The sequence below is a fragment of the Nyctereutes procyonoides genome, unplaced genomic scaffold, assembly GCF_905146905.1.
Source record: "Nyctereutes procyonoides isolate TBG_1078 unplaced genomic scaffold, NYPRO_anot_genome, whole genome shotgun sequence".
NCBI lineage: Eukaryota > Metazoa > Chordata > Mammalia > Carnivora > Canidae > Nyctereutes > Nyctereutes procyonoides.
The window spans coordinates 39,938,035-39,952,293 of record NW_026575126.1 but is presented as its reverse complement, the minus strand read 5'-3'; the positions used below and the strand labels follow the sequence as shown (position 1 = coordinate 39,952,293).

The window sequence follows — 14,259 nt, the reverse complement described above, 5'->3', positions numbered from 1 at the left end:
GGTCTCGATTTCGTTCAGTTCTGCTCGAATCTTTATTAACTCTCTTCTTCTGCTGGGTGTAGGATCTATTTGCTGTTTTTTCTCTAGCTCCTTTAGGTGTAAGGTTAGCTTTTGTATTTGAGTTCTTTCCAGTTTTTGGATGGATGCTTGTATTGCGATGTATTCCCCCCTCAGGACTGCTTTTGCTGCATCCCAAAGATTTTGAACGGTTGTATCTTCATTCTCATTAGTTTCCATGAATCTTTTTAATTCTTCCTTAATTTCCTGGTTGACCCTTTCATCTTTTTAGCAGGATGGTCCTTAACCTCCACGTGTTTGAAGTCCTTCCAAACTTCCTGTTGTGCTTTAGTTCTAATTTCAAGGCATTATGGTCTGAGAATATGCAGGGGATGATCCCAATTTTCTGGTATTGGTTCAGACCCGATTTGTGACCCAGTATGTAGTCTATTCTGGAGAAAGTTCCATGTGCACTTGAGAAGAATGTGTATTCAGTTGAGTTTGGATGTAAAGTTCTGTAGTTATCTGTAGATATCTGTGAAATCCATCTGGTCCAGTGTATCATTTAAAGCTCTCATTTCTTTGGAGATGTTGTGTTTAGAAGACCTATGTAGTGTAGAAAGCGCCAGATTGAAGTCACCAAGTCTAAGTGTATTATTATCTAAGTATGTCTTAGCTTTGGTTATTAATTGATATATTTGGCAGCTCCCACATTCGGGGCATATATATTGATGATTGTTAAGTCCTCTTGTTGGATAGATCCTTTAAGTATGATATAGTGTACCTCTTTATCTCTCACTACAGTCTTCAGGGTAAATTTTAGTTTATCTGATATAAGGATGGCTACTCCTGCTTTCTTTTGAGGACCATTTGAATGGTAAAAGGTTCTCCAACCTTTTATTTTCAGGCTGTAGGTGTCCTTCTGTCTAAAATGAATCTCTTGTAGACAGCAAATAGATGGGTCCTGCTTTTTTATCTAGCCTGAAACCCTGCACCTTTTGATGGGGTCATTAAGCCCATTCACGTTCAGAGTTACTATTGAAAGATACGAGTTTAGTGTCATCATGATACCTATTCAGTCCCTGCTTTTGTGGATTGTTCCATTGGACTTCTTCTTAAAGGGGAATTTTGATAGTCCCCCTTAAAATTTCTTGCAGAGCTGGTTTGGAGGTCACATATTCTTTCAGTTCCTGCCTGTCTTGCAAGCTCTTTATCTCTCCTTCCATTCTGAATGAGAGCCTTACTAGATAAAGTATTCTTGGTTGCATGTTTTTCTCATTTAGGACCCTGAATATATCCTGCCAGCCCTTTCTGGCCATCCAGGTCTCTGTGGAGAGGTCTGCTGTTACCCTAATACTTCTCCCCATGAAAGTCAGGGATTTCTTGTCTCTTGCTGCTTTAAGGATCTTCTCTTTATCTTTGGAATTGCAAGCTTAACTATTAAATGTCAAGGTGTTGAACGGTTTTTTTCGATTTTAGGGAGGGGATCTCTCTATTTCCTGGTTCTGAATGCCTGTTTCCCTTCCCAGATTAGGAAAGTTTTCAGCTATGATTTGTTCAAATACATATTCTGGCCCTCTGTCCCTTTCAGCGCCCTCGGGAACCCCAACTAAACGTAGGTTTTTCTTCTTCAGGCTGTCATTTATTTCCCTTAATCTATCCTCATGGTCTTTTGTTTGTCTCTTTTTTCCTCAGTTTCCCTCTTTGCCATCAACTTGTCTTCTATGTCACTCACTCGTTTTTCCATCTCGTTAACCCTCGTCGTTAGGACTTCTAGTTTGGATTGCATCTCATTCAATTGATTTTTAATTTCTGCCTGATTAGATCTAAATTCTGCAGTCATAAAGTCTCGTGAGTCCTTTATGCTTTTTTCTAGAGCCACCAGTTGCTTTATAAGAGTGCTTCTGAATTGGCTTTCTGACATTGAATTGTAATCCAGATTTTGTAACTCTGTGGGAGAGAGGACTGTTTCTGATTCTTTTGAGGTGAGGTTTTCCTTCTAGTCATTTTGCTCAGTGTAGAGTAGACCTTGATGTTTTAAATGATGCATCCAGGTCACTGGGCTGGAGAATGACACAGCCAGGTGCAAAGTCATGCCTATCTTAGCCTGGCAAGAAGTCGACTCTTCCGGTTTAATGAGCTGCCTCAGATCTCACTTCGGCCAAATCACTCCCAAGACAAGGTAGGTTCTTGGGGTTCGTCTAGCTGGCTCTGCCCTTATCTTGTCCAAGACAAATTTTTAGAGCCATTCTAGAGAGTGACATTTGGAGAGGGTTGCCTCATACTTCTGTTTCACTGGCAACTCAGGAATTGTGACCATACTGGCCACTTTTGTATATTGGCAGGTGACAGCTGCATTAAAAGATGGATTGCAATTGCACAAAAATATTACAAAAGGAGAGAAAATATTTGCAAGTCTTATATCTGATAAGGACTTGATTCCAGGATCTATAAAGGACTCTTACAATTTAACAATGAAAAAACAACCCAATTTTAAAAAGCAGAGGTTTTGAATAGCCATTTCTCTAAAGAAGATACACATATGGCCAGTAAACATATGAAAAGATGCCCAATATCAACAAATGCAAACCAAGGGATGCCGGAGTGGCTCAGCGGTTGAGCGTCTGCCTGTGGCTCAGGTCATGATCCTGGGATCCAGGATTGAGTCCCACATCGGGCTCCCCGCAGGGAGCCTGCTTCTCCCTCTGCCTGTGTCTCTGCCTCTGTCTCTATGTCTCTCATGAATAAATACAATCTTAAAAAAAACCACAAACACAAACCACAGTGAGATAGCACTTCATACAGACTAGCGTGGTTATAACCAGTTGATGATAGCAAGTGCTAACAAGAACGTGGAGAAACTGAGACCCTCATACAGTACAGGTGGGGAACTGGGGTGCAGACCCTGGCAGCTCCTCAGAAACAGCTCCACATAAAGTTACCATATGACCCAGCAATTCTACTCCTGGTATTTACCCAAGAGAAATGAAACTACATATTCAGGGAAAAACTTAAAATTTTTATTTTATTTATTTGAGAGAGAGCAAGAGCAGGGAGGAGAGACGCAGGGAGAGGAAAAAGCAGACTCCCCATTGAGCAGGGAGGCCAATGCAGGGCTCAATCCCAGAACCCTGGGATCATGACCTGAGCCGAAGGCAGCTGCCTAACTGACTGACCCACATGGGTGCCCATTCACAGAAAAACTTATACACACATTCATAGCAGCACAATTCACAGGAGCCCCAAAGTGGAAACAACCAAATGTCTATGGGATGAATAGATAAACAAAAGTGGTCCATCCACACAGTGGAATATTATTCAGTCACGGAAAGGATAGGGTACTAACACCTGCTACGACACAACAGAACCTTGAAGACATTGTGCTGAGTGAAGGGGGGTTCAAGGGGGCACAGGGATGAGGAGTGATGCTAAGCATCATGGAGTTTCTTTTTTAGCTGTGAAAATGTTCTCAAATTAGATTGTGGTGACGGTTGCATAATTCTGTGACTAATGTAATTACTGAACTATATAAAGGGATGAAGGTTACATGGGGAATGGACCTCAGTAAAGCTGTAAAAGTAGCATTTTTCTTTTGGAAACTTGGAGATAATTTCAACAGCGTGTATTGGATGGTATTTGGGAGTTGTTGTCAGAAGCAGTAAAGGTATTATGGGAAAGGTTTTACAAGTCCTTATCTGCTGTAGATGGAAAATGCTTTTCAGGGATATCTGCAAGGTCCAGATTCTCCACTGTGCACAGATGCTTCCTTCTCCCCCTGTCTTGATGGAGGCCACCAGGAGACCAAATAACTTAGGTGGGAGTCATCCCCCTCCATGGTTAAACACAGACCAAACTCAGAAAATATGGTAACCTTACAGGTTGCTCATGGGTGAAGAGAAAGTACTTCTTATATGGAGTAGGTAATTGCAAGCCTGCAAGTAAGTAGTCTATGCTCAAGTTCTCTGGTGGAACCATGAGGGCAATGGGGACAGGGAGGATACTACATCTGAGGAACTGAGTACACCCTCAAATATGGCTGGGTGCCTTTCTCCAGCCTTCAGACTCTACTCACCTGGAGTTGAGCCTTATCTGCCAGAGGAAAACCAGACTGGAAGAGCCAATGTAGCATCAGAGGCTTGAAAACCTTTTGGGAATGAGTGATATTCATATTGGTAATTTTGTCACATTTATTCAAGGACCACAGTTGAACAAATACCCAAAGACTTTAAGATTCAGCTGTTATTTTGTTCAGAAGAGAAAGAACACATACAGGTTCTTCAAAACATAGCAAACAAACAAAGCTTTCCTTTAAGGAAGAGGTCCTATTGCAACCCTCTTAATTAATAGTGGAAATCTAAGTTCCTTTGCTTTTAGGTGAGATCATTGACCAACAAAGTTGATTTAACAGACAGGTGTGGTGGCTGAATCTGGCCCCCCAAGTATGTCTACATCCTAATCCCTAAAACCTGTAAATGTTACCTTATATGGCAAAAGGGACTGTGCAGATGTGATTATGAAAATTGAGATGGGGGGGTTATCTTGGATTATCTGGGTGGGCCCAATATAATCATGATGGCCCTTTCAAGAGGGTGCTGGTGGGTCAGAGCAAGAGGACAAGGTGATGTGGTGACAGGTGGAGGCGTGCACTTTGAGGATGGAGAGGCCACAAGCCACAGAACACAAGCAGCCACTAGCTGAGAAAGTTGAGGAAACAGATTCAGCCTTGGACACCTGAATTTTGATTCTGTGAAACTGATTTTAGACTTCAAGATTTGCAACTCTAAGAGATTATGTTTGTGTTGTTTGAAGCCACTAAGTTTGTGGTCATGTTATAGCGCCAACAGGAAACTGACATATGTAAACTATGATTAGGAGGGCCTTGTGACAGCAAAACTGTGCTGCAAAAAGATGGATGAGGTGGGAGCCAGTGAGGAATCAAGAGGCTCTACTGGTGAGAGGCTAGAGATGGGGGCAAGGTAAGGCGCAGGTGTAGTAATGAAGACAAGCTCCTTTAACATTTAACATGGTTGCCAGGAAGGGGACTGCAGCATAGTCTAAAAGCCACTGAGCTTCCATTAAGTCTCTCTCTGCCCAAAGGCAAGAGGCTTTGTCAACTGCATTCAACACACCAGGATCTCTGATTCAGGCAGGACAGGGCCCTGCTGAACAGCTATTTCTCTTGGCTGGGTGTGGGCTTAGTCTAAAACTAAAATGATAGAAAAATAAGGCTCTTGTCCTTAAAGGGCTTTTACTGTGTACGGTACAGTTCCCCAACTTTGGCACTACTGATACTTTGGGCCAGGAGACTGCACTGTGTTGTGGGGCTGTCCTGTCCACTGTGGGACATTTAGCTGCATCCCGGTCTCTACCCAAGAGAGGCCAGGAACGAGAACTACCCTCCCTCTCCCCGAGTCATAACAACCAACATTTCCACACATGACCAAATGTCCTCTGGGGGCGGGGGTGCAAAACTGCTCCCAGGTTGACCACCACTGGTGTGCACAGTAGAGCAGGGAGTAACACAATAAAATCTGCCTGGAACCAGTCAGAGAAGGTTTTGCTGAGTAGGATGTTCCTGTGAGATGGGAGGTGGAGGAAGTAGTGGAGGGAGGTGCCAGGTCCTAAAATCAAAGGAGAAGCATGTGCAGAGGCCTAGGGGGTGAGGATGCAGCAAAGGACACAGCCCAGAGGTGACTGGCAGTGACTAGAAGATACAGATGCTTTTGCAAGAATGTCATCTACCTGTTTCCTGCTTGAGGCAGTGCACCATTCTACCAACAGTCTTCTCTGAACTCAGAGGTCGGCTGGCTTGCTCTGGGTGACTAAACACTATACTGATTGGTTTGGATTCTTTGGATTCTTACTTTGAGAGAATGAAAGGATGGAATTAGATCAATTCTCTGGCCTCATTCCAGAACTTTTACATTCTATACAAATATATTTTGTGTATTTTTAGAAAATTCATTTAGATACAATGTATCAAAAAAGTAATCAATTTTAATGGGTTTTAGTAAATGTGCTGAGATAATCCACTTATTTATAAATAACACTTCCTCACTCCAATCATTTTGTTATTCTTAAGGCTGCTGGCCTAAGTAAGGAAGGAGAACAGTAAGGGTTCCCTTTGGTATGTCCTTAGCTGTCTACACGCACTACATGCTTCTTTCCTCTTGTAGCTTTCCCGTCACCTGGGTGGGGACTATGGCAGCTGTGTAGATTTTTCCCAATCAAAGGTGCTTTCATATAAATGTGTGCATGCACGTGTAAAAGCACTATTTACTTGGAAATCCTCTCCTCATACAAACATGTTCAAAGTCTCACTCCATGTGCCCTTTGTTAAGAATAGCCAGGAATTTCAGTAAGAATATTAGGGGATTTATATTCCAATGAACTTTTGCCTTGAAATTCTAGTGGGTCACTGATCTTTATTAAAGAAGTGTGTATGTGATAAAGATTGTCTGGTATGACAGTACATTAACTACATGTGTGATTTACCCTTGAACGTATTTAGAGAATAAATAAAGGGACAGGGGCACCTGCAGGATCAGCCAGATTGTCTTAGCAGTTACTCTCTGCTGGAAAGCAGAGACCTCAGTTCTCTCTCACCTAACACCCAGACCTGACATCTCTTCACTCTGTCACTGACAGGGTCACATCCCCCTTGATGTCTTCTGGGACTCCTCAGCAGCCAAATATGCACTGGCATTCCTTGAGGACTTCTTGCTTTCCCTGTAAGTCACACACACAGTCTGTGATTTACATGCAAGTCAGGGGAAGGAGAAACACAGAAGCCTTATAGATGCTTTCCTTCTGAACAGGGAGAATGAGGCTTGCTCTCAGTCCCCGTGGTGGAGTCTGTGGTGCTGGTGGAGGTTTGAGCTCTGGCGAAAACTTTTCCCACATTGGCTGCACTGGTATGGCTTCTCTCCGGTGTGGATCCTCTGGTGCAGCTTTAGGGTAGACTGGCGCCCAAAGCAGTTCCCACACTCTCCGCATGTGTAGGGCCTCTCCCCTGTGTGTACGCGCTTGTGTCTTTTCAGCTCCGAATTCCATGTGAAGCTTTTCCCACAGTCATCACATTTGTACGGCTTCTTTGCTGAATGGGTTGGCTGGTGACCAAGACGTTGCAAACGACTGCTCAGGCTCCTTTTGCTTCCTTTGCTTTTCTTCAGCTCTCTCAGTGGGTGGCTTTTCAGGGGGCTGCTGATGTATTCCAGTTCCCTGCAATGTCTCTGGTAGTAAGCGAATGGCTTCTGAGCATTCGGGGGACTGACCTGCCTCCGTGACAACCGGGATTCATTCATATTCACCCCTCTCGGCTCAGGACTCTGTAGACTATTCCCTTTGGATCTGCCAGGGGACACTGCACATAGCTTTCCTCCTTTAGCCCCCTCTGGCTGCGGATTTTCCTTGTTGTCACTTTTCATTCTGGGAGTCTCTATAATTAGAAAGAATATGTTTCATTTTCTGGGCTTTGAAGAAATCTCAGCAAAAGAGCTAAGAAATATTCTCAAAGTGTGGTCCTCCACTGGCGACTTCCATTCAACTCATATGTGGCACTTGTTACACAAGCAGGCTGCCCCTGCATCCCCGTGGCTGCTGAGTCAGAATCTCTGGGGGGTAGAGTGGGGGTTGGGACCTGGAAATCTACAGGAGTAACAGGCTCCTGGGGTGATTGTTATTTATATCAAAGTTAAGAACCAAGTTCTCCAACCCCATCTCTCTTTCCTACCTTTAGGGAAACGTTAGGGAAAGAAGAAATATGGAAAAGCAAACCCATCAGACTTGAGCACCAATTAACAAATGAGAGAGTTGAACTTTCAAAACTGCAACTATAGTCACATGGACACTGAATGATCACCACTATCTCTTGAAATAATGGAAATCCAGCAAATGTGGAGTGTTTCTTCATTACAAAGTGACAGCATTAGGGTTACGAACTGCAATACGGGTTAGACATGTATCCTAACTTCAGAAACTCTGCAGTTTCTGACCATCAGGATTGAGAATCAGGATGGAACAAGCTGGAATGTCTGTGGGCAAGTTGGAGGATCTACAGCTGTGTTATCCCACAGGATTTCTGACAGACGGGAAGTATGTGTGTATGTGCACATGTGCACATGCTATTCAATATGGCAGCCACTAGCTACATGAGGCTACTGAGTCCTTGAAATGTAGCTAGCATGACTGAGAAACAGAATTTTTAATTTTATCTAATCTTACCTAATTTTAATTCAAACTTAAATAAGCACTCTAAGCACTCTATGCAATTATGGTCAACTGCTTTTCTTTTCTTTTTTTTAAAGATTTTATTTATTCATGAGAGACAGAGAGAGAGAGAGAGAGAGAGAGAGAGAGAGAGAGGCAGAGACACAACACAGGCAGAGGGAGAAGCAGGTTCCATGCAGGAAGCCCGACTGGGACTGGATCCCAGGTCTCCAGGATCCCACCCTGGGCCGAGGGCGGCGCTAAACTGCTGAGCCACCGGGGCTGCCCCTCAACTGCTTTTCAACAAGGTTGTCATGGCAATTAATTGGGGAAAGAATAGTCTCTCAGTAAAGGGTGGCGGTGGCGCAGCTGTTTAGCAATGCCTGCAGCCTGGGGCGTGATCCTGGAGATCCCGGATCGAGTCCCAAGTCAGGTTCCCTGCATGGAGCCTGCTTCTCCCTCTGCCTGTGTCCAAGCCATTCTCTCTCTCTCAATAAATAAAATCTAAAAAAAAAGAGAGAGGAAAGTTTAAAGGGGATCCCTGGGTGGCTCAGCGGTTTGGCGCCTGCCTTTGGCCCAGGGCGTGATCCTGGAGTCCCAGGATCGAGTCCCACGTCGGGCTCCGTGTGTGGAGCCTGCTTCTCCCTCTGCTTGTGTCTCTGCCTCTCTCTCTCTCTCATGAATAAATAAGTAAAATATTAAAAAAAAGGGGGGTGCTGGGACAACTGGATTTTTCACATGCAAAAGAATGAGGTTGGACCCCTACCTCACAACACACAAATAATAACTCAAAATGAATCAAAGACCTAAATAGAAGAGCTAAACCAATGTTTCTTTGAGCAAAACATAGGTTTAAATCTTTGTAATTTCAGATTAGGCAATGGTATTTTAGATATGTCACCAAAAACACAAGCAAAGAAGAGAAAAACAGATAAATTGGAGTTGATCAAAATTAGAAACATCTGTGCTTCAAAGGATACTATCAAGGAAGTGAAATAACAACTCACATGGAGAGAAAACAGGTGTTGAGTATCCAGGGTATATAAAGATTTTTTTTAAAGATTTTTTATTTATTTATTCACAAGAGACACAGAGACAAAGAGAGGCAGAGACATAGGCAGAGGGAGAAGCAGGCTCCCTGCGAGGAGCCCAATGCGGGACTCAATCCTGGACCCCAGATTACACCCTGAGCTGAAGAAGATGCTCAACCACTGAGCCACCCAAGCGCCCCTGTAAAGAACTCTTACAACAACAAAATACTGACCCAATTAATAGATGGGCAAAGGATCTGAATGGATATTTCTCCAAAGAAGATATACAATTGACCAATAAGCACATGAAAAGATGTTCAACATTATTTGCCATCAGGGAAGTAAAGCCTCCATGAGATACCGGTTTTTACCTAACAAGACTGCTGTAACCGAAACACGACAAGTGTTGACAAGGATGTGGAGAAATTAGAATTCTTACAGGGACTGCTGGCGGAAATGTAATATGGCACAGCTGCTTTGGAAAAGAGTCTGGCGTTTCCTCAAAAGATTAAACATAGAGCTACTGTCTAACCCAGCAATTCCACTCCTAGGTACAAGAGAAATGAAAACAATGTCCACACAAAAACTCATCCACAAAAGTTCATAGCACCACTATTCATGATAGCCAAAAAGTGGAAACACCTCCCAAATGACCATCAACTGATGAATGAACAAAACAGAATATTAGCCATAAAAACAAATGAAGTCGTGATGCATGTTACAACATGGATAACTTTGAAAACGTGCTCAGTGAAAGAAGCCAGTCACAGAAGAGCACAACATATATCATCCTGAAATATCCACAATAAGCAAATCCAGAGACAAAGGAGATGGTGGTTGCCAGGGGCTGGAGAGTGGGTGCTAGAAAGTGACTGCCGAGGAGTCTGGGTTTCTTTTTGAGGTCATGAAAATTTTCAAGAATTGGATAAATGGGGATGGTCGCAAACGTGTGTGAATGTACTAAACAACACTGAAATGCATACTTCAAAGGGGTGAATTTTATACTGTATCTCCTTAATAAAATTTACATAGTCACATGTGGCTAGAGGCAACTTACTGGGCAGTGCAGCTCTGAAGGGAGGCATTACTCGATCTTGGAGGTGAGGAACATGATAATCCACCTTCGGGGATCAAATAAAAGGAGACAGGGCCCACAAGCGCACTGAGATGCCTGCAATGAGGCAGGAGAAGGGAATGTGTGTGCTCAGGGGCATGAAGTCCATAGGTTATAGGGCAGGACCTCAGCCAGGGTCACAGTTCTTTTCTGCTGGATGCCCCAGGTCTTCTTTATTCCTATGTTCCAAGAATAACCAATCCAAGGTGTTTCACTGCATGTAGCAAATCTTAGGGAACCAAGGTGATCCAACCTTTTGGAAACCTTCTTTAACCTGCTGACTGTCCCCTCTATTCACATCACTAAGACTGACCAAAGTGTCTCCGTAACTCAGTCTGAGATCACAGTACGGAGTACAGCAGGGCCAGCAATCACTGGCATTGTACCATGGACAGATAGGGAAATGGACACAAGGATTTAAAGCACAGACAATGTCACAGGAGGAGGAAGAGGCAGAAAATAATATGGACCAGGTCTTTTCCTCTAATGAGCACAACATTCTTTAGGCCCCTTCTCAACATGGGACCATTTTAAGGGATGGAACTCGGCCAGATTTGTATGGATGTTCATCAACGGTCATATGTGGATCTGTCTTCATTATAAGCAGCTCTGAAGGGGACAGAGTAGATAATCCTGTTGTGCACTGGACTGTCAAAGAGTCATTAATAGAAAATGACAGAACCACACTTCTTATATATACTATCACTGCCATTCTAATTAATGGAATTCATTAGGGAATAAAGACCTACAGTCACATAAAACATTTGAAAAACCAAGGTGTGGTCTATGGGGTTTCAGAACCACAAGATGTTCTGATGGAGGTAAAGAATTTAGGAGAGGGAGAGAAGAAGCATGGAGTGTTTACCTGTCCCAGCCAATTTGGGGCCTGGTTCCTGAAGGGGCGGGGATTTTTCCCAATGATGAGAGCTCAGCTGATCCTGAGATCCCGCCTGGGAAGGCTCCTCCACAGAACTCTCTCTGGGATACCTCCTAGGAGTTTGCAGTTGAAAGTCTGGGAGTTCCTGTTCTCCAAGCTGAGATCCAGTCTTCTCCAAGAGCACCTTCTGCCCTTGCATACAAACGGCCACCTAGGAACAAGCCCTATGCATTAGAGCACAGCTCAAGGACTGACCGGGGGCAGCTTGACCTCTCACTGCTCTGTAATGATTCCTTTGCCCTGGGAATTCCCCATAACAGCCTGGAGGCCAACTGTGAGAGACTGTGGAAACTCTCAAAGGTAGCATAAGGAAAGACATGCAGAATGACTAGGGAGATTAATCCTAACCCGTGGAGGCTGCTTCAAACCAGCTGAGACTTCCTGAGTGGGTGCCCCTAAACGAGGGTCTTTCTTAGAGCCTCAAAGTCATAAGAGAAAGCACAGATAACAAGGTCAGTCATGACACTGGCACAGCAGTATCTCACCCTATGTCCACCCGCCTCCTTACTTCTATTGAAAATAGGCCCCACTGGATCAGGAAGGAATATGATCAGGCCATTAAAAAAACTAATAAATCGTCCCGCCCAAGGCTTCTCTGGTAAGGAGATCCCAGTAGTAGCAGGGCTCTGAGAGGACTACCCACCCTGTTTCTGACTGCCTCCATTCCTCAAAGCACGTGGTTGTTTGCTTTCTGCCTAGGCCCTGACTGGGGTCTGACTTGTAGATGGGGGTTGGAAGAAATACCCACCAAGTGAGCTGCAGCTTCCTGATCTGAAGGGAAGACACTTCACCAAAGCATGGTCTACCATGAAGTTCCACCCAAGTCAAATTCCTACCCTACATGACCCTGCTGCTAAGAATCCTGACCCTAGGAAAACTTCAGAAGGAATGGGTGTGGGGAAATGTGTGGGCAACAATGCAAGGACCTTACTTGACCCTCTGCTTCCTCACTGGAGTGCCAGTGCCTGGGTTTTCTGAAAACCTGTTACTTTTCCCAGGGGGTGTTCCCAAATAGAGGTCAGAAGCCACATCTGAAGCCATTTCTGGACTCTGACTAGGGAGGGATCCAGAGAGCAGATACTATCCAGGTGACAAAGAAATCCTGGGACCATGAAAGAGGGCCCTCCTTACCCACTGCTTTGGTCTCTTGGCTGCTCTTTGAAAATCTTCCACCAGGGTCACAATCTCCTTGCTGCTCATTGGACATCGATGCCTGACCCGAGCCTGGATCTCTGGAGGCAGGATGTTCAGGAACTGCTCCAGCACCAGCAGCTCCAGAATCTGCTCCTTGGTGTGCAGCTCGGGCTGCAGCCACTGACGGCAGAGCTGCTGGAGCCTGGAGAGGGCCTCCTGGGGTCCGGACACCTCTTGGTAACAGAACTGTCGGAAGCTCTGGCGGGAGAGCTCAGGATCGGGGCGGTCTTTTTGCAGAGTGGGTTCCCGTTTGTCTTCCAGCTTTGCTATTATGTGTCTTTCTGGCTTGGAGGAAGTCTGAATGTGAGACTGCGAGCTCAGAGTGATCTCCATCTTGGCCGCCATCTCGGGGCGCCGGGTTCTCTCTCCTTGAAGCGGCTCAGGCCTTGGGGCTCATGGTTCCGTACAAGTCTGTCCCAGTGTTAGCCAGGTGCTGGGGAGGGCGTGACAAGGCCAGGCCCCAAGCTCCTGAGTGCACCACAGGGCCTGAGGGTGGGGACAGTCTGTTCCCCTGGCACTTTCCTCAACTGCCTTGAAATAGAGGAAAGTCATAACGTCCTGCGGGGAACTGGGGGAAATCCTTCTTTTATTTCATCGACAAGCGCACAAGGTCTCAGAGGAATTGCGCAACGTGCCGTTACTGGCGGTCGGGAAACCCCAGGAAAAGTTGGAGTTGTCACACAGGTGGCCTGCGCCACCTCCCCGGCAGCCGGGCGGCGCGGGCCTCCAGCATCTCGCGGGGAGCTGGGGGGCAGGGGCGCGGAGGGCGCGGAGGGCCCCGCTCGCGGCAGGGCAGGTGGAGCGCCGCGTCTGCTCGCTCCCGACAGCCGGCAGGCCCTCCGCGCCGGCCTCCGAGGGCGCCCGGGCAGCCCCCGAGATGGGAGACGCTACGGCTCTGAGGCCCGCGGCTCAACTTCGTGGCTGCGTGCGAGCCCGGGGTGGCGCCTGAGGCGACAGCGTCCCTGACTGCCTGCACCCCACGCCCACCCGCCGCGGACTCACCTCTCAGGGCACCAGGGATGCAGGACCCAGGAGCCAGGGCTGGGGGCGGGGCCGAGGCCGCACGTCGCGGACACTCCCACTGGCTGAGGAGGAATGACGCGAGAAGTACTAAGAAGGAGGGCCCGCCCCCTCCCCTCGGGGATTGGCTCCCAGAGGGCGGCCTTTCGCGTCTATTTGCTGCTGAGTCTCTTCGAGCTGGCAAGGAACGGCGACAGGCCTTCGTAGGGCATGCCGGGAGCTGTAGTCCAATGGCTCTGCTCACGAGCATGCGCAGCGTGCTCCCCCGGACTTGCGCCGGGGGATCCAGGCATTGACTTCCGGACCCGCGGCTGAGCGACTTGTTGAGTGATTTGCTTCCTCGTGGCCGCGGGCTCAAAACGAGGTCCGACGTCAGCCTGCCAGCCCCCTCGCCACTGCGAGTCTTTTCAGGGCTGTGGGCACAGGCCCAGACAGCACCCCTCCCTCGAGCCGGCCAGCGGGACTCCCTGCGGGCTGTGACCTGAGGTGGCTTCTTCACGCCGCCGCGGAGTCTCCCGACCCTCGCGCCCCGGACGATCAGGGCATTAACGCCGAGCGAGACGCGCACCAGGCGGCTCCCACCTCGTCCTGCTTTCCACCGAGCGCCCGGGTCTTCGCCAGAGTGAAACACCAGAGCAGCGTTCTCAAACCAACTACAGACGACACGTTAGGGGTCAAGAGGAGCACAGGCTCCGTCTTCGCAGGGAATTACGATAGCATTTACTGAGTTAGTCATCAGGGTAGGGTGCGGGGCTCCG

The 14,259-nt window shown here is 46.7% G+C and overlaps 1 protein-coding gene across 1 annotated transcript; it reads right to left on the bottom strand.

Annotated features, from left to right (window-relative positions):
• Positions 1-2,711: 2,711 nt before the first annotated feature.
• Positions 2,712-13,517, bottom strand: ZNF174 (zinc finger protein 174). Its single transcript, XM_055339560.1, has 3 exons — positions 12,419-13,517; positions 11,216-11,438; positions 2,712-7,435 (listed from the first exon to the last, which is right to left on the bottom strand). The coding sequence occupies exons 1-3, from the start codon at positions 12,824-12,826 to the stop codon at positions 6,834-6,836; spliced, it is 1,233 nt and encodes a 410-aa protein (XP_055195535.1). The 5' UTR covers positions 12,827-13,517; the 3' UTR covers positions 2,712-6,833.
• Positions 13,518-14,259: the final 742 nt, after the last annotated feature.